Source organism: Ambystoma mexicanum, chromosome 1p (genome assembly GCF_040938575.1).
Source record: "Ambystoma mexicanum isolate Mex_15411 chromosome 1p, UKY_AmexF1_1, whole genome shotgun sequence".
Lineage (NCBI taxonomy): Eukaryota > Metazoa > Chordata > Amphibia > Caudata > Ambystomatidae > Ambystoma > Ambystoma mexicanum.
In genome coordinates, this window is record NC_090921.1 from 834,874,561 (window position 1) to 834,898,724 (window position 24,164).

At 46.9% G+C, this 24,164-nt stretch overlaps 1 protein-coding gene across 3 annotated transcripts in view; it reads left to right on the top strand.

Moving 5' to 3' along the window:
- Positions 1-24,164, top strand: part of NUDT17 (nudix hydrolase 17) — a 556,736-nt gene that overhangs the window by 144,392 nt on the left and 388,180 nt on the right. For 2 of the 3 annotated variants that reach the window (XM_069652793.1, XM_069652795.1), the window contains one exon: positions 2,259-2,381. The exons of the other annotated variant lie outside the window; for it this stretch is intronic. In XM_069652793.1, the coding sequence (XP_069508894.1) occupies positions 2,259-2,381 (123 nt within the window). The remainder of the gene's footprint in view (positions 1-2,258; positions 2,382-24,164) is intronic. 3 annotated transcript variants of the gene reach the window in all.

Here is a 24,164-nt window from a genome sequence, read left to right on the forward strand (position 1 = left end):
CCAAAGAAGGCAGCGTTTCACCTACCGGGACCTAGAGGAGACAGTGTGCTGAACCGAAGCCACGAGAGAGACCAGAACGGCGCATGAGCAGTCCAGAGTGGGAAGCGGGTGTCAAAGCTTTGCCGCATAAGCACCAACAGGACCGAGGACGCCCCACAGAGCCGGTGAGTCAACCCAGGCATAGTGGGGAGCCTTGAGCATTTTGGCGACTGCGCGTAGAACAAATCATAAACCTTAAAGTCACAGGAACAATAAAACGACTGATTGCAAACCAAGAAGGCACATTGAAAATAAGAACTCCACCTGTATATGAATGCATGGAATGCAAATACAGGGAAAACACAAAATGAATGATGTATCAAGGAGATGTAATATACCAAAGTGGTATATCCAGTTCTGGAAGTGAAAGAGAAAACTATATGTGAATATAAGAAGTCCAGGCAGGCGAGTAAACCAGGCAGTTACACGTATGTATGAATTCAAGAAGCCCTGACAGTAGAGTATACCAGGCAGTTGCACACTACAGGAAATCACATGAAAGGTTAATGTACTGTGTTTGATAAACAAGAAGGATCTTTTGAAAAGAAGTCGAACCAAAAGGCTAAGCAGCTTTCTAAAGAAGAGTATTGTTGTGGGCCAAGAAAAACACAAATAACTGTTAGACAAAGAGTCCTTTGCATTAAGGAAGAATGCAGTGGAAGGGAATCATCCTCTGGGACCAAGGCTATTCGACCTTGGGGAACCTTACTGTTGGAGCTGTTACGTTTTCCTTTATGCACTCTTTTTTTGCAATCACCTAAGGTTAAAGACATTTCGCTTTCCACCTTATAGACTGATTATAGTGTGAGGGTCAAAATAGGACATTTGGACTCAAGGACAGTTTTGATATTGGCATCTGTGTGGTTGAGGTGGTTTGTTGGACTCTCCAGTGGGATTGTGGTTTTTGGTTTGAAAGGTCCTTGTGCAGGGAGTTTTTGGGTTTTGAGTGGATTTTAGTAGTTGGTTTAGGGAGATGGGATAGGTGGTGTTTGGTCGTTATGTGTGGTACTTTGAGATTAGTTTGTTCTTGTTTTGCTGTACCTTGTTTTGCTGTACCCTGGAGAACATTTTCATTGGAGTCATTCTTATACTTTTGGTTTTGAACACTTTTTCCAGCATCAAGTTAAAGACATTTCCTTGCACCCCTTTGTTGTTTTGTTTGTAGTTCAAGGGTCGGGATAGGCTGTTTTGGACACAATGATGGCTTTTCAGTTACTGACATCCTGACACAGACAGTTCTTAGTTTTTGGTTTCTAGGTAGGGAAGTTCCTCTTTAGAATAGGGCCAGAGTGGCATTTTCTCAACTTGTTTCTATTTAATAAATGTCTTTAACCAAAAACATGGCAACTTTGTGTCTGGCTTTCATTTCTGACCCCTCACACCATCTAACACTGGATGTCAGTTAATGATCTCCACCTTCATCCTACCAAAACAGAGGTTCTATTCTTTCCTCCTTCTTCTATCACTCCCCCCATTACTCCACCTTCTATACCATGTCCTCCTGCCAATCTACCTCTATCGTCATCTGACACACATTCTTTATGGTTCTTCTCTTTCCTTCTGGGCTCATATTTCTGTCATTGCACACAGAAAAGCACGTCCCTATCTCTCCTTCCATGCGACTAAACAACTGCTTACTTCCACTGTTTTTTCCAGACTAGATTGCTATTTGTCTTTGTTACTGGGCCTTCCCTCCAATAACTCGCCCCCTTATGTTCCAACTTCAACTCTTCAGGTCGTCGCCTTCTTGGTTTATCGCCTCGTCACTCTTTCTTCTGACATCTCCTCACTTCATTGGCTTTGATTCGAAGGTTGTCTGTTTTATTTCCTCTGTTTTGTATTCAAATCTTTATGTAGCTTGGCTCCTCCATTTCTTTCTGCTCTTGTATCTTTCTTTTCTCCTTCTCGCGTACTTCGTTCACAATCTCTGTTCCTTCTTTCAGTCCCCTGCACCACTATGCACCTTCCTGCTTTCGCTCCTTCTCGTTTCTTGCTCCAAAACACTGATCACCTTACCGCTTTCTATTAGATCTCTTTTTCTCTTCTTCAAAACTTGTCGGAAAGACCATCTTCTTTCTACCTCTAGCACTTAAACATTTTTCTTCCCTTTCTCTATTTATGCATTATTTTGTACCGTCTTTTTAAACTTGTAAAGCACTGTATAAATAAAATAAAATACAAATGAGAGTGATCAAACAGTTATGTTTTGTACCTTGCAGAGTATCGCTGGCTACTTTGGTTCAGGACAGGAAGAAAAGATTTTGGTGAACTGTGGGATTGACAAGAACAGATTCATAATTTCAGACCAGGAATTTGATGGTTCCACAAACGTCACGCTCAAGGTAGGCTGCTAAAGCGTGCAATGCTTTTTGAAATGGCTGTAGTCAATCTTCAGTCAGTGTGGTTCTCTTTATCTGGGGCTATGCTTTTGTCGGACAAGAATCACGATTCCCATAAGCCCTTGTTTATTTCTATTGTCAGAGGATGAGATCTTTTGGGACTTTTAGCTTTCTTCCATCTCTATAATCCTAGGGTGGGATCCTCTCCTGGGTGGCAATGGTATGTTTGTATGATCGGAGAATAGACTATCGGGAATGTAGCATTCCCCGTGACTGTTTTTTCATGTTAGCAGGCTGGATGGCTAGCTATGCAAATCACTGTTATATTTCAATCAGTAAATACTGACCTCTGGTAGCAGGGTTTTGCAGAATCTCTTTTTGCATAGCGTTCTGGGATTCCAACCTTAGTAGACCTGCAAGGGTTTACACAAAATGTTACCAAACTCTCACTGGTAGTGTGGCTAAGCGGCAAGACTTAGATAAGCAGACTGGTGTAAAGCACAGTTAATATACACATTGGTTGTCAAGCAATAGATTTTCTGCACAGGTAAAAATATGAAATATGCTTATTTATTAAGCAACACAGGTTCAACAATCTCAGGATACTACAAGGTTACTAAACTATACTTATACACATCACAACATTGAAACATTGTTGCTTAGGCTGAAGTGTGGGGAAAAGATGTTGGAGCCATCAGCCTCATCAAATCACAAAGCACGCCAACAAGTGCAGAAACTAGCGTAAGCACTCAAACCCTATCCTGCGAACAATTGTGCAGCAATAGCTTCAGTTAAGTACCCGGTTTTGTGTTATTAGGGGATCTTCCGAATAGTTATCAAAGTTCTCCCATAAGATTCAATGGGCTCTATATGTGGTTGATACTGACCTGACATAAGAAAGTAGTTGGATGTTTTCAGTGAAGGAAGAAGGCATCTGCCAATCCTAAGTGTCTAAAAAGACCCCAGAGAGGATTACTATACCCAGGTTCTACCACCAAAGGTAGGACAATGTTCGCTGTTGGTAAGAAATGTAAGCCCTGTTGGATTTAAAGATGTCCAGGGGGCAACAAAAGAGGTATGCAGCTTAGCTCCATGAGCCCCGACCAAGATGGCAAATGACTCCATGTAAGCCTAAAGCCATTGTGGGCTACTGCTATAATGGTCTGTTGTGGCTTTGGGTGTCTGGGGGTCACTGGTGCAGGGGTGCCTCATTTTATAGCTTGATCCGTCAAGTTGGTGATTCCAATTAAGTCATGGATAGCCTACACAGGTACAGTGAGGACATTGCTGTGGTTTGGATGTGGATTAGGGTCTCTAGCCCCCCCAACCCCTATTCCACTTCCTCCATGCACCAAAAGGCCTCTTTAACAGCTCTCTGCAGAGCTGGGAAGAATACGACCATACTCTTACATTCCGTCCCCTTTCCTCCATACTGCATGGGCGTCCCTCCTAGGGACGGGAGACAGAACCTTTTTCACCAGAAAAAAATCTTCCCCTTTAAATTTAGAGGCGCGCAGGGGTGCGGCCCTGGGAGCATGCGCTCCCCTGACTCCGCCCACTGGCATCACCCCTCAGTCCTCGTTTCCGTGTCGACTGGGACGGACTGCTTTCACCAGCGCTCCTGGGTTTGGCTTTGGCCTTGGAATTCTACGCGCTCTTCCCCGGTTACTGTCTTTTTTTGTTTTCTCTTCTAATCTTTAACCAGGTACTCGGTCCTCTGGTGCCACGCTCCTCCCCGGCGCATGTCGACATCCTTGGGCTTCAGCAGGTGTCCAGCCTGCGAAGTGCTCTTTCCTATGTCCGACCCCCTCGCTCTGTGCCTCCGCTGCCTTGGCCCCGACCATTAATGGGAGGGTTGTACTGCGTACAACGCGCTCACACCTCAAGCTCTGAAGAACAGGCTAGCAAGGTGGAGGGAGCTCTTCGAGAAGTCGCCTCCAGAGGACTTGAAGAACTTCATCAAGGACAGATCAAGGTCCAAGGCAGGGCTTCTCTTTTCCATTGCCTGCCCGCAAGGGCGAGTCCTTCACTAGGAAACGTCAGAGCGGGAAGGACCAGGGGCGTAGGAGACACTTAAAATCTGGGGGGGACAGGGGACACTTTGGGGACTTTGCATGGTAAAATGACACAATCCATCAGGCCAGGCAAGGCCAGCAGCTGGACAGTCCATGTTGTGCGCCCTGCTGTGTGCTGCTCTACTGCTATATGGGTTGTTACGTGCATCTCCATCCCATTACATAACAACCGGGTTCAGAAAGTTTTCTCGGATCTCCCCTTGCCTGTAGAAGCTGCAATTCCCTAGGGAAAGTTTTTGCGGGTGGTGCCCACTCCCTGACGGCAGATGGAGCGGGTAAAATATGGCCCTGTGTGTTGCATGCGTGTAAATGGGCCGGGAACTAATGCCACATAATGGTTGCCATTGCTTCTTCCCAAGGGTGTCAAAGTACTGTCCAAGTGGTTGTGTTGGCCCAAAAAGAAACAAAAGTGTTTTTAATTAGCCTGTATGTTCCACCAGTACAGTGTTGCCATGGAAACTGGGATTCTGCAACAAGAGGAGCCTGCGTATGACAGCATGACCAGGGCAATCTAACAGCATTAGACCAGAGAGCGTGGCACAGTAAAGAGTAGGGTGAGCTGCCCACAACCCTTGAATGGTGCATGTAAAGTGAGAATCAGTGGCAGTGGGTCAAGGAAGAAGACTAGAGTGATTTGGGTTAAACACAGGCAGTGTGAAATGGCTTGAGGGGGAATGGTGCCAGTAACAGCGCAGATATCATATAGCCCAAGAGCTTGGTGATGGGGAAAGAGAACAGTTCAGGCAGAGTGTGAGGGAAGGGGGCTGGGGAGAGAATGAGAGCTGTATGCAAGGATTGATGAAGAGTTGGGAGCCTGGATTATGTAAGTGGAGGGGACAAACCGAATAAACAGTCACAGAGGGAATGGAACTAACATTGGAGAAAGCCGTCCATGAGAGGATAATTCTGGGAAACAAACAGTTAATAATGCCCAGAATTCCACAACTCTGATTGGGTGGGCCACCATAAACATTCTGGAAAGGGTCCTAAAATATATTTGTACCTTTGCTGATTCAACTCTATGTTCTAGCTCATATTTCCGTTTGTGATGTTCAACTGAGGCAGAAAGTGGTGGCATAATAAAGCATGACTAGCCAGTGTGTCCCAACCAGTAATGGCCCACCACCTGAATTAAGGCGCAAATGCATTGAGGGCTTTTGGCAGGTGCTGCACAGAGCTCTTAATTGCCAGCATGGCCTTTCAAAGCATGCTTTATCACCACTATCACCCAATTTGTTTGTCGCAAACAGGTGCAAGCTGGAAGTGCAAACTAGTTTTTCAAAAACAAAAAAAACAAATACAACTACAAAAAGGTGGCTGTCTTGGAGAATCCAATGGAAGCTTTATAAATATCCCCCTTTCCGTTTCAATGGAAATCACAGTGCTTGAGTTAATGTGGGTCGGGAGCTAGGGTGGAGTAAGCAAGCAGACGTATGCATTTTGATTCATTTAGTTCCATTAATTCCAGATCTAGAAGGAAATGGAAAAACAGGGGACAGCAGGGGAGATGGATAGTGAACAAATGCTGTTAGCTAACTAAGAAAGTTGGCTGGTTAAAATGGATAAGGCCCATGTCCAATCACACTCTTTCGCTGTAACATCTATTGATAGTGCTAATGAATGATAACACATGAGTCTGCAGGTGAATGAATGTTTTCATTGGACGGGAATACATATTTCTCATGGATGTGTATGAGCAACCAACCATTGTGAGGGCTTCCAAAACCAAGCAAAGGGAGACCGGACAGATAACCCCCCACTGCACTTACATTTAATTTTTTTAACTAAAAGTTTACAATTGTGTATTTTATGGCAGAGCTTTTTTAAAGCAATGGGTAAATGCCTATAAAACACACTTGTTTGTGTGGGGTATCACATGAATACAATACAAAATTGGATGCTAGATTACCAACAGTACACAAGAGTATTGTTCAGTGCATTTCTGGATCTTTCTGCACACAATATATCCCAGTATTCTTCTAGTGTCAAAAGACATTTTCAATCTCCATGTTTCAATATATGGCAGTGTTTTAAAAATAAGAACACACTCATGTCGGTATTGCCCATAATGCCAGTAATGCCACTGTAACAGACTCATATATGGCAGTATTCCCACATATGTTAGTACTCCTATGTAAGAATACTTATGATGGATTGGCCCATAATATTGTTGCCACTTCTTAGTTGTGCTAAGTAAGGGCAATATCCTTATCTAATAAAACTCAAATTGCCTTTTCACATAATACCTCAATACTGCCATGTAACTAGATAAAAGAAGGGTAAATGTTGGCTGTGGCAATAGTGGCCAGTATCTCAGTGGAAGAACCCTCATGATGCCTTTGCCAATAATGCCAGTAATATTACCATGCCATTATAAACATGTCAATGCAGGTTATGCCACTATAGGCCATTGTCCTTCCTAAGAACACTCACATTGTCTTTGCCAAAAATGCCAGTATTATTGTCATGACACATGAAGAAAGTATGCCCATGCTGCCACTGTAAACATGTCCATGCAGGTTGTGAAACATTTACCTATAAGAACACTCATTTTGACTTTGCCCATAAAGCCAGCAACATTGCAATCACACAGCATAAAAACATGCCCATGCAGGCTGTGCCAACACAGATAAGTGCCTACATGTAAGCAAACTCATGTTGGCTTGGCCCATATAACCAGCCACATTGCCAGGCTATTGTATAAAAATATGCTCATGCAAGCTATGCCAACATAGGCGATAACACCCTTAAGAACGGTCATGATGCCATTTCCCATAATGCCAATAATATTGCCATGTAAGATTAAAAAAAAGAACAATGCTTGTCCACATTTACCAATCACCATTCTCTCGCAAAGTGGCCATGCTCCAGCTCCTTCCATCACAGACCACAACCCCCTATCTCTTCATCACATCACAAACACAACATCCCCACGCAGACTAAATCTCACTCGAAAATTCATAACCACACAAGCTCACACACAAATACTGTAACACAAACTCACACTTGAACACACACATATGCTCACATCCAGGCCTGGACTGGCCTGTAGGGCAATAGGCCCATGGCCGAACCAAAAATACAAAATGCTGGTGTGGGCCAGTTGTTGGTCAAAATTGGCCACTTTTTTGGCCAATTTGGGCCAGTAGATGAGTTTATTCACTCTGCAGCTAGTAGTTTTGACCAGTGTCGCTGAATAAATATTCTGTAAAATGCACAATTTGCATCACATGTTATCAAAAAACTCATTTGTAACTGTGGGCCACTTTTTCATTGGTGCCAGAGACAATTTTATGGCCCAGTTTGAACCTGCTCACATCGCACATTCATACACCATTATAGCACTTGCACATGAAGAGTATCGCTTTCTCTCTCACAGAGACAGGCACACGCACATTTGCCTTTGTACTTACCTTCAGGCCGCAGTAGCAATTGCTTCATCAAAGGGCTTTGAGTATGCATGCACTGTACGCACAGGTGAGGGGTCAGGTTCCTCCCTTCAGTCCTCCATCTTATTACTCTGAATCAGACTGGCGGGGGGGTCAGCAGGGGAACTGAGATGGTGGGTGAAAACATTTGTTTTCAGCCATGGACAGGATTTCCAGTGGCCATTCTGGGAAATGTGTTGTGCGAGCAGAAGTACTTTTATTCTGCAGACAGTCTGTAGAACTTGTACTTTTGCACGCTGACGGCTGCAGCCTGCAGACGTATTTTTACATGCTGCATGATGCAACTGCAGACAGTGCAGAGACACCGTGCACTGTGCACGACAACATTTACATATTCTGGGGGGGATAAATGCCATTATATCTCCCCCACTTAAAATTGTGGGGGGATTTGTCCCCCCTCACCCCCATGTCCTACGCCCATGGGAGGGACTATTCAGGTACTCATACCAGCGCTGGTACCGAAGCTCATCCAGCTACCGGCCACCAGGACGAGGGGTTGCTAGATCCTTCCGGGGACAGCGCTGAGAGACCACAAGTTTCTTTTACCGGGTGTTAACCTAAGTGGCTATGCCATAGTACAAGACGACAAATGTCTGAGGGGGTGCCTGTATGCAGCACTACCAGAGTTTCAGCCGAGTGCTCTACGCCTGCTGGGTCTGGTCCTGAGGTGCAGTGTAGTCCTCAAGCTCCAACGCCAAGAGTCCAGTAGCAGGCCAGTCCCAGCGAGCCAGGCACCACGACGCAGGCACGTGGCATGCAGCTCGACAAGATGGCTGCTCATCAGACACCACCCCCTTTCGGGGAGCAGGTAGGAGATTGAGTGTCCAGGTGGGAGTGGTGTCAACCAGGTACGTGGCCTACAGCTTATCCTTCTTTATCGCAAGGTAGATAGCACCTGCCAACCCACCAGCCTGCGAGGACAGGTTTTTTTTTAGAAGTTCTTTGCGTTGATGAGGGCCCCTCAGATGAGCTGCATCCTTCGGGATGTTATCAGAGACATGCTATCTCCAGTCCCGCCGCCAGCACCCATAGTCATTCCTCCTATGGCTCCGGTGCCTCAAGCCCCGGCACAGCCCCAGCTGCCCTTGCCGGGTCCTTCGATTACGGCTCCCCTGCCTCCCACAGCTCATGCCGTTCCAGTCCCCACACCTCAGCCGACGGCTCCCAGCACTCCTCCACCGGCTCCAGACCAGTCGGACACCCTAGTGGACACTGATGAGGAAGAGGACCCTGACACACCATCGTCAGCCAATGCCTTTCATGATTTCAGGTTTGGCGGAATACTTGGGGCTTCCACAACCCGAGGTCGAGCAACCGGAGGTGGGGGTCCTGGCCGAAGTCTTTACTCTGCGCCCCACAGCTATAACGGGGATTCTGATGCAGAGGACATTGCCGCTTTTGCCAAGAAGTGATGGCTGAACCCGACTCAGTGCAGCGCACCAACAGGCACCGAGACGCCAAGTACAGGCAGCTGGAGGGGGATACACTCTTGTTGTCGGCACACCCTCTACCACACTCCTCGGTGATTGCAGCGGCTTCCATATACTCAAAGCCTTATTCGTTATCGGCCCTGCTAGGCAAGGAGGAGATGCTATTGGAGCCGTATTGGAAGAAGGTCTTCTCCAACGCCTCTCTGCACCTTCTTCCGTCTAATGCAGATGCCATACTCGCAGACATTAACCAGAGGCTTTGGCGGGAAATAGCCGACTTCCTTCCGGAACTTCCGGTGCATAGTCAGGCATGTTTTAAGGCGGGGCTGGCAGAAGCGAAGATGGTGGCTCAAGATATCATGGAGTCCACGGTGGCGCATGTTAGGCAGAAACCTGTGCAGCTCCCTTAGGGACCACTGCAAAAGGCTTAAGACTACAGGTGTTGGCAGTAAACCCAATTGGTAGCAGTCTGTACCACCCAGATTTACCTGAGCAGCCAGACTTCTCTCAAGAAGAGTTAGACAGTATATAGAGTATACAAGATAGGTACCAAAATACAGTAGCACAAGCAAACCCTGACCAGAGCTTTGGTATCAAGTATAGAATTATTTATTTAAACACACACTTAGAAATACTCTAGCACTATTATTATAAGTAAGTTCAACAACACAATCACTATTATCATAAGTACAACCCTTATTCCTTATTAGACAAGTCTTAGTTAACACCACTTATTTCCAGACAGAGGTGAGCGCTTAACTAAAGATGGCACTCCAATAGGTTTAAGGAAAAGGGAGGGAAAAGGCAGAAATTAGGAACAGAACACACCCCAATCCTTCAGAAACACTTAGCAAGGCAGGAAAGTCAAAGTCTACTTGTGAGCAAAATGTTCAGAGGCCAGGCTCCCTCTTGGAGAGAGTAGGACACCACTGTGCCCAAGGTCACAAAGTTTAAAAGGCTTGGAGAGTCTTGCAGAGAGTTCAGAAAGGAATCAGTTCAGTTTAGAAAAGTTCAGTTAGCCAGCCTAGGGCCAACCCAAGTGGTAAATTGAGGCTTTAAGAGTCACCCCACACAGACAGTTTGCGAGGGAGGCCAGGCGGACACAGTACCTTTAAAGTGGAGCGGATCCTCCAGCGGGGGCAGTTGTTCCTGGCAGCGGGTGCAAGTCGCAGCGTCGTCCAGAGAGAGATTTAATCCTTAAATCTTTTCGTCCAAGGGTAAGCCTCTGAGGAGATCAGGGAGAGCTTCACTCTCTTCTTCCTCTTCTGTTGAAGCTAGAAGCAAGGCTCCTACTTCAGGCCTGGAGACATACGCCTTTAGTCGGTTGGTGTGGAAGACTCTAGGAGCCTCCTTGGAATTGCCCAAGTCCACCAGATAGTTCACTTCGCCAGGTTTACCCACAGCCTTGAAGGGTCCCATCCATTTATCTTGCAAGGCCCTCTGCCTTGTTGGGATCATAACTAGAACTAGCTGGTCTTGAGTGAACTCAACCATGTTAGCCTTTTGGTCATGCCAATGCTTGACCAAAGCTTGTCCAGCTTTCAGGTTATCACTAGTTTCTGCCATCATTTGTGACATTCTCCTCTGGAGACCTATCACATAGTCAGTCACTCTGACTGACTTGGGGGAAGGAGCACTCTCCAACCCCTCCTTAATCAGGGCCAATGGACCTCTGACTGGATGGCCATAAAGAAGTTCAAAGGGAGAATAACCTACTCCCTCCTGAGGGACTTCTCTATAAGCAAAGAGAAGCCATGGCAATAGAATGTCCCACTTTCTTTTAAGGGGATCTTCTAGAGCACCTATCATTCTCTTCATGGTTCTGTTGAACCTTTCTACCAACCCGTTTGTCCGATAGTTGTAGGCGGTAGAGAACTTGTAAGTAACTCCACAGGTTTTCCGCATGGCTTTCATGTAGTGGGACATCAAATTTGACCCTTGTCAGAGATGACTTCCTTAGGAACCCCAACCCTGGTAAAAATACCAAGGAGGGCCTTAGCCACAGCCTGAGCTGTAACAGTCCTCATAGGAATTGCCTCAGGGTACCTAGTAGCATGGTCTACTACAACAAGGATAAACCTGTTGCCTGAGGAGGTTGGGGGATCAAGGGGACCAACAATGTCAATCCCTACCCTCTCAAATGGGACTCCCACAACTTGGAGAGGCACTAAAGTTGCCACATTCTTGGACCCAACCTTACCAGAAGTCTGGCAGGTATGGCAGCTCTTGCAAAACTCATCTACCTCAGCCCCCATCTTTGGCCAATAAAAGTAGAGTGAGAACCTTTCCTTGGTCTTCTTGAAACTCAAGTGACCAGCCAAAGGAATCTCATGGGCCAGTTGCAAGAACTGTTGTCTGTTTTCTTGAGATACTACAAGCCGCTTGTAGTCTCCATGTGCAGACTCAGTTGGTTCACTGTAGAAGAGGCCATCTTCCCAGTGTAACCTATACTTTCCAGGCTCTTGCCCATCAGCCTGAGATGCTGCCTGTTGGCGAAGACCTTCCAGAGTTGGACATTCTCTCTGTACCTTACTGAAGTCTGCCCTGTTGGGACCACCTTCTGCCAGTAAAGACTGCAGCTCAGGATGGTAAACAGGATCCAGATCTCCAATGAGTTATTGGCCTTCCACTAGCTCTTCTTCAGAGTCTAGCTCAACCATACAGGGTTGTACCTCCCTCTCAGCCTCAGCTAGAGGTGGAGTTACAGGTGTAACTTTGGACAACCTAGGGGAAGTCCTTGTTGGAAGCACTGGAGTGCTTGCTGTTGGCTGTTTCCTAGAAGTCTTGGGTTTCCCCTTTGCTTCTTTTTGATCAGTGATAGCAAGTTGTAACTCCAGTGGAGTAGGAGTCATATCTTTCTTCATCTCCTGGGGAGTACCTCTCCTGGTTCTCTCCCTTGCAGGTCTGGTGCGCTCCTGTAACCTTTTACTAGGAGGTCTGGGGGTATGTGACACTACTCCAAGAGTCTTCAGGTCATTCATTACCCAACAGAACCCTTCCTGGTACCTCACTTTGTATGCTGACAGGTATCTTCACAGTCATGTCATTACACTGGATGAGAACTGGTAATTGGGGAAGCATCTGCACAGGCCCTCCAGCTAACTTGATGAGGCGTTTGGGTGCCTTAGCAACATCCTCAACCTGAAAAAAAGATGTATCCACCACAGTTACGCTGGCCCCAGTGTCCCTAACCGCAGGAGTCTCCTGACCATTCACCTGGACACTGTCCTTATAACACTCTTTAGTATTATCTGGGATAGAGTTGTAGACATCTAAATTCTGTTGTTCTCACAGACCCAGAGACACTAAAGAAACACTGGCTGAGACTCCAATGGGTTCATCAGCCAGTAGTAGAAAGTTTCCACTTGCCATTTGTACTTCCTCCTCTGGAGCGAAGGCTAAGGAGACAAGCTGGACCCCTGAAGGTTTACCCTTACATCTGGGATCTCCTTTCACATGGTCAGACGAGCTACAAACATAGCATTTACCAAATGCGAGTTACCCCCAGAGTCCTTATGAGTAGCCCTGTTGGCAACCCACAAGTCAGCAGCCTTAGCTAGTTTCCTGGAATCTAATTCCTTTGAATCAGCCAAGTGCTGTCTGAGCTCAGGAGAGCAGGCATCATAAATTGACTCCAACATCACAAGATTCTTCATTCCCTCATAAGTGTTCACTTTGTAACCTTTAATCCATCCCTCTAAGTTCTTCAAACTTTCACTCACCCAGGTAGCCCAAGGGGTGCCATCATGCTTTTTGAGGGTCCTAAACCTCTTAAGGTACTGGGAAGGGGTCTTCCCAAATCTAGCTATCAAAGCTAGCTTCACACATTCATAATCCTTCTTATCCTCCCCCCCCAACTTCATTACCACATCAGTTGCAACAGGGGGGAGACTAGAGAACAACCAGGAAATTAACTCATTTCCTGTAATGTTCTGGAGCCCATGATTATACTCAAACAAACTCAACCAATCCAACCCATCCAACTTAGGCTCATACATACCCACCAACTCCTTAGGCATCCGGGGTCTTTTGGGACTGGAACTCCTAGAGGATTCGGAGAGAGAAGCACTTTCCACAGACAATTTTTTTCATTTCTAGCTCATGGTTGAGCTCCATTTCTCTGAGCCTTAGTTCTTGGTGCCGTTGTTCTGTTTAAGCACTGATTCTTTAGAATTCTAATTCAAGCTTCATTTTTTCTAGTTCCATATATTGGGGATTAAGTGTGGGACCTGGTAAAGGTCCAGTAGGTACAGCTGGCAGGGCAGGTAGAGGCCCAGGGGAGACAACTCTGTCATCTTCACCCTCCTCTTCTGCTTCTGCCTCAGTTATCAATACTAACATTAATATCAATATCATTGCTGTTATCTACAGTTGCTGGAGTGGTAGGTCCCTCTGAACCACCATCCAGACTTTGGTTTGCTAACAACCTTTCTATTAGCTCCATTTTCTTGCCTTTATTCAGGAGATTCTTATGCTTACAGAGAACTCTTAAACAATCAGCAGTTTTTGTAGCAAGGGACTCTTGACTATAACTTTCCATAGTTGACATGTTTAGAAAATAACTTTTTTAGTGCTAAGCTTTGTGGTTAGTTGCACTAAGGTATCTATAAGCACACTAAAATGTATACTCGATACAAATCGCACCGCTGTACACCAGTGTTGGGCAGAAACCTGTGCAGTTCCCTTAGGGACCACTGAAAAAGGCTTAAGACTACAGGTGTAGCAGTCTGTACCACCCAGATTTACCTGGTAGTTGTGGCTGAGCAGCCAGACTTATCTCAAGAAGAGTTAGACAGACAGTATATAGAGTATACAACATAGGTACCAAAATACAGTAGCACAAGCAAACACTGACCAAAGCTTTGGTATCAAGTGTAGAATTATTTATTTAAACACACACTTAGAAATACTCTAGCATTATTATTATAAGTAAGTTCAACAACACAATCACTATTATCATAAGTACAACCCTTATTCCTTATTAGACAAGTCTTAGTTAACACCACTTATTTCCAGACAGAGGTGAGCGCTTAACTAAAGATGGCACTCCAATAAGTTTAAGGAAAAGGGAGGGAAAAGGCAGAAATTAGGAACAGCACACAACACAATCCTTCAGAAACACTTAGCAAGGCAGGAAAGTCAATGTCTGCTTGTGAGCAAAAAGTTCAGAGGCCAGGCTCCCTCTTGGAGAGAGTAGCACACCACTGTGCCCAAGGTCACAAAGTTTAAAAGGCTTGGAGGGTCTTGCAGAGAGTGCAGAAAGGAATCGGTTCAGTTTAGAAAAGCTCAGTTAGCCAGCCTAGGGCCAACCCAAGTGGTAAGTTGAGGCTTTAAGAGTCAACCCACACAGACCGTTGCGGGGGAGGCCAGGCGGACACAGTACCTTTAAAGTGGAGAGGATCCTCCAGCGGGGGCAGTTGTTCCTGGCAGCGGGTGCAGGTCACGTCGTCGTCCAGAGGAAGAGATGATCTCGACGTGGAGGAAGGCTGAAGGTCGTTGCGCTGCCAGGGAAGAAACCAACCGCAGAGTTCTCTGGTTAAAAGGTACTACCCTTTTATTCGCGGTAGTGGAGAAAACGTAGTATCCCGGTTGCCGGGGTGCTTGGCACAGACAAGGCGGCCATGAGATGATCCGGGAAGGCGAAAAGGCGGGCAAACTGGTTATCCCCACCAGTCAAAGGAAGAAGACTCTTCCGATTGAAGATCTCCTCTGTCGTCGGGAAAAGTGGTGAGACGGTTCAGCAGGGCTCCACCGGTGGTGTCGTCGTTGCAGGTCGGCTCAGCTTCTCCCTCTTTGGTTTCTTTGGTCCTGTGGCGACGTCTGAGGTTCCAGTCCCCAAAGCCCTGCTTTTATGCAGAAAACCCCCATTCATCAGTCCTAGCTGTCACTCAACATGTTAAGTGGTGAGCCGGGCGGCTCACCACTGGGCCAATCACACAAGAGTGCGACTTGAGTTGCCGAGGCAACTCAGTCCAGGGTGCCTAAACCCCCTCCCACGCCCCCTGTGGTACCCAGACAGAGTGGCACCACTTTTGGAGGCTTCTGTGGCACCAAAAAGTGGAACAAAGGGCTCGACTTGGGTTGGAGTCACAGAAGCGAACACAAACGCCATGGAACCGAGTTCTGGCAAAAAATACCAACCGGTGAATTTATAATAATTTAATAAACCGGCGGTATGTTCGAGGCTTTATTAAAAAGTAGTAGCCTCGAACAATGGGAAAATCCCATAGGAATATATTTGCGGTCAAATATAAAAAGTAGTATCCACTGCCACCAGCCAAAACTCGGTTGGGGGGGACTGGACAGTGCCCCCTCGAACAACAGACCCCGGGGCAATCGAATTGCCCCAACCAGTATGTCCACAATATGATGGTTTGTACTGGTTTGGTTCACAATTTAAGACTAGTAAAGCCAATGGTGACTTTACATGCCCTGGGAGACAGTAGTCAGTCCCAAGGTATGAAGTCTATGTTTGGGGGTCGCTACAACACCCCTGGGTTACTGCACGGAGTGTGCTGTGTAACCCTCATACCAAAAACACATGAAGACGTATGGGGTAAAGGACCCCATAGCCCATAAAACAGATATAAAGTCAAAGGAACACCTCAAATCATGTCTAAGAGTGGGAGAAAAAGAGTCTCACTCTTAGCAGGAGAAAAAAATAAACCTCAAAAATCCAGCAAAGCTGCCGGGGGACTCGCTAGGTTCGGGAAATTAGCCTTTACAGAGAATTCTCCCTAACGGCGCATATTGACACCTCAGGCCGGGCCATCTGCATTACCACGGACATGAGAAGAACGACTGGCTCCGGGCCACAAAGTTCAACCCGGAACGCATATTGGACCTTGCATTCGAGGGTAGCGAAATCTTCCATTCCACCACTGATGAGGAATTGGATAAGAAGAAGAACAGTTCCCAGACTGCAAAGTCTTTATCCATCCTCACAAAGTCCACACCCAAGACCTAGAGTCAAACGCACCAGCATTCCAACAAGGGTCCGGCTGTTGGTGGGTTCCAGGGCTTCCACGAACGACGGTCCAGGCAGCCTGACCGATCTCTGAGCCAACACCGCCGCAAACAGCACAAGGCAGGGAATAAGGGCTTCATTCAGTCCCCCTCCTCAGCCTCCGAGGGAAAGAAGGCTTGACATTTCCCTCCGCGTCCACGTGTCTCCAGTGGGGGCAGGCTTGCCTTCCACACATACAATTGGCGCGTGAGGTTTGAGGACCCCTGGATCCTATCAGTAGTGTCCACGGGGTACCACCTACCGGTACACCCATTCTCCTCTCTCCTCTCTCCTCTCCTCCACTCCCACAGATAGGGACAGCAACCCTGTTGGTGGAAATTCGATCGCTCGTAGAGAGCCAGGCAGTGGAAGAAGTCCCAGCCTCCCAGCGGGGTATGGGCTTTTATTCCAGGATTTTCAACATACACAAGAAGAACCATGCGGGCCTGAGATTTATGTTGGACCTTTCCACCCTGAATCTTTCACGCCCGCTTCAAAATTTCAAGATGGTGACCACATCGCTTATTACGGGGACACTGTGCCTCATTACAACCATGCCGGTATCCTGGTGAAAACCTGCCAGAAACGGAGGGACGGAGTAAACGGATTTGCCGTGATTACCGGCCCCGGCAATGCCGGTGCCAGTAATGAGGACTTTGTTTGCCGGTAGGGTGGTTGCCTTACCTCCAGCTTTTCGTTGGAGGTAAGCCAAGGCACCCCACCAGCAAACCCATAGTCGGGCAGCCCAGTAAAGTGCCGGTATTTGCGAATACTGGCACTTTTTTACCAGACCACCGATTCGTAATTAGGCCCACTGTGCAGGGGAGACTGGATGTGCTCCCTGGATCTGAAGGATGCTTATATACACATCCCGATTTGTCAGCCCCATCAGTCCTTCCTTTGATTTTGGATCATGGGCTTCCATTTCCAATACAAGGTTCTACCCTTTGGCCTCAATTCAGCCCAGAGGGTCTTTGCCAAGCTTATGAATGCAGTAGCAGCCCTTCTCAGGGCCCAAGGTCACCATGTCTACCTGTACCTAGATGACTGGCTCGTCAGGGGGAGTTGCCTGGAGGCGATCCAGCATACCTCCTCCGCCCTCATGAACACATTACACGACTTGGGAATCTCCATCAATCTTGAGGTCTCAACTGGAGCCGACGCAGAGTCTAACGTTCCTCGGCCTTATCTGGGAAACGAAATCCGAGAGAGTTTTTCCCTCGGAGAACAAGATCACAGCCATCAAGAGGGCCACAGTTCAGTTACTCAGCAGAGCGGTGACTTCAGCATGGTGGTACCAGCACCTCCTCGGTATCGTGGTGGCTTGTCTTCTGGCAGTCCCTTACAGAAGACTCAAGATGAGGAGATTATAGCTGCACTTCGCAGCCTCATGAAATCCGGAGCGGGGTTCACAGGCGGCACTCGTCAGCATTCCTCCCCTCCTACACCAGGACCTAGTCTGGTAGAGCAGAGACTGCAATCTGAGGATAGGCAGGTCCTTCCATCAACTAGCACCGCAGGTTACCATCACCATGGATTTGTCCCTGGACGGCTCGGGAGCTACGGCAGGTACAGGAAGCGCATATCAATTGGCTAGAGCTGAAGGCCATCTGACTGGCTCTCAAGGCCTTCATATCGCTCATCGGCGGCGGCAAGGTGATCCTCATTCAGACGGCCAACTCCACCAACATGTATTACCTCAACAAGCAGGGTGGGACCAGGTCCCCTCCCCTATGCACCCTCACGATCAGTGTCTGGGAATGGGCCCTGGTGAATGACATTCATCTGACGGCGATCCACCTCCATGGGGAGCCGAACCTGGAGGCGGACAGGCTTAGCAGGCTGGGGACGGACAATTACGAATGGCAGTTGGACGACCAGGTCCTTCAGCAGATTTTCAACAGATGGGGTCATCCTCTTTGCCACCTGGTTCAACAGGAAGTGCCCTCAGTTCGCATCCTGGCAGGGTCAGGGTGTAGGCTCACTGGGTGATGCGTTACATATGCAGTGAACGCCTATGCCTTCCCTCCCACTCCACTGGATGATCTGCAAGATAAGAGAGTCCCAGCCCCTTGCATCATTCTGACAGTTCCGTGGTGGCCGGCGAGGCCATGGTTCTCAGAGATACTCAGCCTTTCGGACCAACCTCCGATGCACCTTCCACTGGGCCTAGCTCATCTACTGTCACAGCAGGGGGGCACAGTCATTCATCCCACTCCGCAGAAGCTAACTTTCAGCGTGGTTCCTCAAGTTGTCACACTGAAGCATCTGCGCCTCTCGCAGGTTAATCTAGACATCATTCAGGGTGCTCGGAGCGATGCCACTAGGAGCCAGTACAAAAGCAAGTGGTCTAGGTTTTGCCACTGGGCTGAGTCCAAGGAAGTAGATCCTCTCACTTACTCACTGGATGATGTGCTATCCTTTTCTGCACACCTAGCACACTCAGGGGTGCCGATTGAGACATGCCACACCTATCTGGCGCCTCGGAGCCTACCCGAATTCAGAGGAGGTTGTTTTCTCGTTCTCCAATCCGGTGGTTATGAGACATTTGATGGGACTCACTAGACTCTACCCGCCCATGAAGAAGCCACACCACGTGTGAGACCTCAATATAGTGTTGGGCGCCTTGGCGCATAAACGTTATGAGCCTATGGCGTCTGCGGACATCACCATGAAGACAGCCCTTTTGGTGGGTCTTACTGCACGTCGGGTCAGCGATATTCAAGCTTTAGTGGCTTCTGAGCCATACACTACCTTTCACAGGGACAAGGGGGTCCTCAGAACGCATCCCGCATTCCTTCCTAAGGTAGTCTCGGCGTTCCACCTAAACAAGGAGATAGTACTCCCTACTTTCTTTGCAGACCCCAAGGATGATTCTCAGAGCGTTCTGCACTGTTTGAACGTTAGGAAAGCACTTAAGTTCTATCTGGACAGGACCAAGAGCTTCTGCAAATCTGAGGCTCTATTTATCCCTTTTGGCGGGTCAAGGCCCGGATATCGGGCTTCCAAGGACTCCATAGCAAGATGGATGGTGGCAGCCTTTAAGGAGGCTTATGAAGGGCAGCACAAACCGCTTCCAGCAAACATGCTTGCCCATGCTATCAGAGCCAAGGCCACAGCGGTCGCATTCCAGAGACACGTCATCAGCAGGGCAGCCACTTGGGCCACTCCCTCAGATTTTTGGAAGCACTACTTTTTGGATGCCGGCTCTGGGTCGGACTCGACATTCGGGCAGGCAGCATTAAGGAACTTGTTTTCTTAAGGAGGGTCACCTCTCCACCCTGGGGCTACATTCAGTTGTAATCGCCCATACAGTATGGAGGAAAGGGGACAGGACGTAAGAGTAATTATAAGTTACTCGTAGTGACTAACGTACTCTTAGTCCATAGTCCCCTTTCCTCCATACGTCCCACCATCCTCCCACCTAATAAAACTAGTGTCATTAGGCAACGTTAACATTGTCAATGCGTCTATGGGGACTGAGGAGCGACGCCGGTGGGCGGATTCAGGGGAGCTAATGCTCCCAGGGCCGCACATCCCACACACCTCTAACTTTAAAGGGAAAGAAGATTTTTTCTGGTGAAAAGGTTCCGTCTCCCGTGCCTAGGAGGGACGCCCATACAGTATGGAGGAAAGGGGACTATGGACTAAGAGTACGTTAGTCACTACAGTGAGTAACTTACAATTATTTCGCCATTCTACTGCTGCCTGGTAGGAGGACAGCCAACAAAGACACTGATCCACAAAAACAGGGCTTAAAGAACAAGACCTTGCAGTTACAGATTAAGGGTGTACAGAATCTTACCCACAAAGTGTGTGAATAAAGTACCACTGTCATCAGCCTGTCTGAGCGACATTGGTTATGGGAAAATGCCCTCAAAGTAAAAAAAAGAGAGGGGAACAGAGTTCCCCTGCAGTGCTATCATTAACATAGGTAGTAGTGCTACACACTAGACATCAATGGGATCAGGGTTATCCTGTCTGGTAGCCTTAAGGAATACAATATGAAAGGGATCAGAATTCAATCCGACCCTAGGTGTGCTCTCCCCCGCTCTCCAGATGGAGCTGCTTCAATTTCAAATCTGTATAATCACATTAGTCCCAAAGATGATATGCTATGCTCTCAGGTAAAATCATGAAGAGTTGTATCTTCTATTTTATTATATTATTGAGGCTCAGGCGTCCTATCAGTTATGCGCCTGTTGGTATATCATGCCATTGCATTTCGGACATTGTCCGTCATCAGGGCTCTAGGCACAATCGCCTTCTGTTATGTCAGTGGCACTACTTATTCTCTCTTCTGTGTCACTCTGCTGTACCTCAATATTATTTTCTCAGGGGTAACCCGTGTTCCCCAAGCGCTCGTCGCAGGGCTCCTCGCAGCAAATCGTATTGATCAAGTTTAAACAAAGGAACTTCAGCAAATACAGCAGTGCCCACCCCCTTTTTGACTCAGCCTTATGGAATACCCCATCCGAAATGAGTTAAGCCTGTGAGTGAGGTGGAAAAGCACCTGAGTCACTGGAAAATAAGTCAGGGTCACAAATCAGTAAGCACATGTGCTGGGGGTACATTGAAAGATATGGGAAAGTTACAAAAAGAAAACAGGCTCTTAGGGAGCTACCCTTGCTAATCATCTATATATATATATATTTGTGAAAATGTATTTGTATGTTCAGGGTTGGCTCCAGCCCCATAACAGCTGATGGGCTGAAAGCGTGGGCCAAGGTCGGCATATCAGTCGGGTGTACTGGCAATAGTGCAATTTGACCAACCCCACCCATTCGCCCTGCACAGGGTGGGGTCTGGCCCTAACCTAATCAACGCAAGATAGATGTCCAAACATGCCACAGAGATCTACGACCTGCCGGGCGATGGCAGTATCGACATCCTATTCATCATAGAAACATGGTTAGATGACTACAAAATCACACTCCACAGCTGCCTACCCGACAAATTCAAGTGCTCACAGGTAAGCAGGAAAGAAAAAAGAGGAGTACTTAGTAGCATACAAGGAATACCTGAAAATAAATAGACGAACCACTGAACATCAAAAACTGTGAATCCCTAGTCCTTCACTTGGCAGTGAACCCGTAAACAAACTAACATTTTCATACTGATTTACAGACCACTGACATACCACGCAACATTCGTCAGCACCTTAATAGAAGCCATCACCAACATTGCCATCCAACATGAACATCTGATAATCCTCTGGGACTTCAACATCTGGTTTGAAGAAGAAAATGCAAACTCACAAAAATTGCTAATCGAGCAACTAAAGACAATGAAACTACACCAGTTGGTTAAAGGAGCAACACACACAGCGGGACACACACTTGGCACAATCTTTGCCAACAAAAACATTAACACCAATACAGATACTCTGGAACGACGACCTCATCATTCCATTTGTAATCATGCTACCAACTAAAGCAGCCAAGCAGCCCAAAAAAGTCCAACTATCACAAAAAGAAACTGGAAGACTATCAAAGCTAGCTACTTACTAGAACAACTTGAACTCCCAAAACCACCAACCTCGAACCTGGACGAAGCTGACGTCAACGGGAAAACAGAGCTACTTCATAAATGGATCACTGAAGCAATCAACGTCATCTCCCCTGAAAAACCTTTTACCCCATTACAAAAGAGAGCAATGGCAAAATGGTTTACCCCCTGCTCAGTGCCATGAAAAGGAACAACAAGAAGCTCGAACTAGAAACTAGGAAAGAATACGACCAGGCAAAAAGTTCATAATACCAATGACAAATATGAACTTACAAAAAGGAAATTCAAAACGCCAAAAAGAACTACTAGACCAACAGAATCACCAAAGCCGCCAACCCCCAAAAAGAACTGTTCAACATCATAAATGAAATGAGGAACTTGCCGGGATGCAAGAACACTCAGGTACCTTCACATAAACTATGCAATGACCTCGCGTACCATTTGAAAAATAAAATCAGCCACATCCATCAAATAATACAAAGGAGACAAGTCAACCAAAATACACAACCCACCCCGCCAACCATGAAAGAGTAAACTCCAAAGCTTCCCACAAATATCAGTAGATACATTTGTCGAGCTGGTAAGACATAGCAATAAAGCAGGCTCCCCCATGCACCCCAGTCCTCCCGACATCTTCAAATCAATCCTCATGCAGGGTGCACCACTGGAATGCTACAGAAACCCCTTCAAACTATCACTTGCAACAGGGAAAGTACCCCGGTCATGCCAATCGCGCATATCAAACCACTCCTAAAGGACACGAAAGGTCATCTGGAAGACCTCTTTAACTACAGACCTATTTTGAACCTTCTCTACCCAGCAAAACTGCTAGAAACCTACGTCTAGAAACTAACACAGGAACACGTAGAAAAAAACCATTTGCTGGACCTGGCACAAGTCGGCTTTAGACCAGCAAGAGGGAGCGAAACAACACTCCCGTCAATCTGGGATGACTTAAAGACAAACGCAGACTCCCATACAAACTCTGCCCTGATACTGCTCGACCTCTGGGCAGCGTTTAACACAGTCAGTTATGACATCCTGTTTTGCTTTTCCAAGTCTCAGTGCTCATATATATACATTTATTTTGCTCATGAGTTTCCCAAATGCACAAAACAAACAGAAAGGAAGTGTGCTTTTTGGAACACAAGAACTCACTTAGTCTCTCAATTAGATTATAAATCTGGCACTTGTCTGGCTGTTTATCAACTCAGGTAAATGTCACAGAATAAAAATACAGACTAAAAAAAGTATTACATCACTGTTAGCCTTCGTTTGCTCCACTTCATCTTTTGCCAAGAACTTCACTGGACAGCTTTCAACACCCCAGGTTGGCAAAGAGACACTCTCCACAGGAACAAACTGGTTAAGAAGATATGTCTACCTTCTTTCAATAGAGCAGAAGCAATAGTGACTCTTTTTCCAGCTTTTTCTGATATTTCCCACTCTAATGTACACAATTACAACTCAGTACGCTCTCAAACGTTCTCAAACGCTAAACAAACACAACCACTTCCTTGCACAGCAAACCGCATCCACTTCACTACACTGCAACACCAAAACAAACCACACATAGTCTCGCACAACAGCACATGGGAGTCTACCAATCCGTAATCCGCACCCATGCTCAGCGAACAGTGTTAACCGAACTGAAGCTGTTAACAGGACATCACAGCTCTAGCTCTACCTGTGTCCCGCTATGCCCTACTAACCCATCCTACCGTCTTACCTTTCCGATCCGCTAGAGCACCAGGGGACCACTCCGGTAGTGATTGTGCACACTATAAATGTCCTTTCCCCTCTACTGTCATTATTAACCCCTTAAGTGCCAAGGACTATGCTCGTCCTTTTTGCATAGACTTGCATAATAGCCACGCACGTAAGGGATTAAGTGTTCTTTGGTTTTCATCCACTCCCAGAGAAGGAACATTATTTGCAGTACTGGTAACCAAGGCCTGTAATGCTGTTACAATCCAGCTTTGAGAAATTGCTCCCATCTCCCACTTTATGAAAGAGTTTATTGCTCATTTGTATCAGGGAGCGACTTAACCACTTAGTCTAGTGATCTTATGGGTCTTACGTTACCAATAATAATGAAAGGATGGATCAAAACCTGTAGATCTCATTAGCGTGCAATGTACTGTATAAACCTGGTTGTATGCATTCAGTCAGTGCAAGCATTGTGTCTTGTGGAGAACTGGTGGACAGACCGCTGTGCTTTTGCTCCTGTTGCTTCGTGAGACAGTCCGCTTTCTACAGCAACTGAAAATGTTTCCAGCTTCCATCTGCAAAAACACTGCGCATGCGCGGAGCGCTGC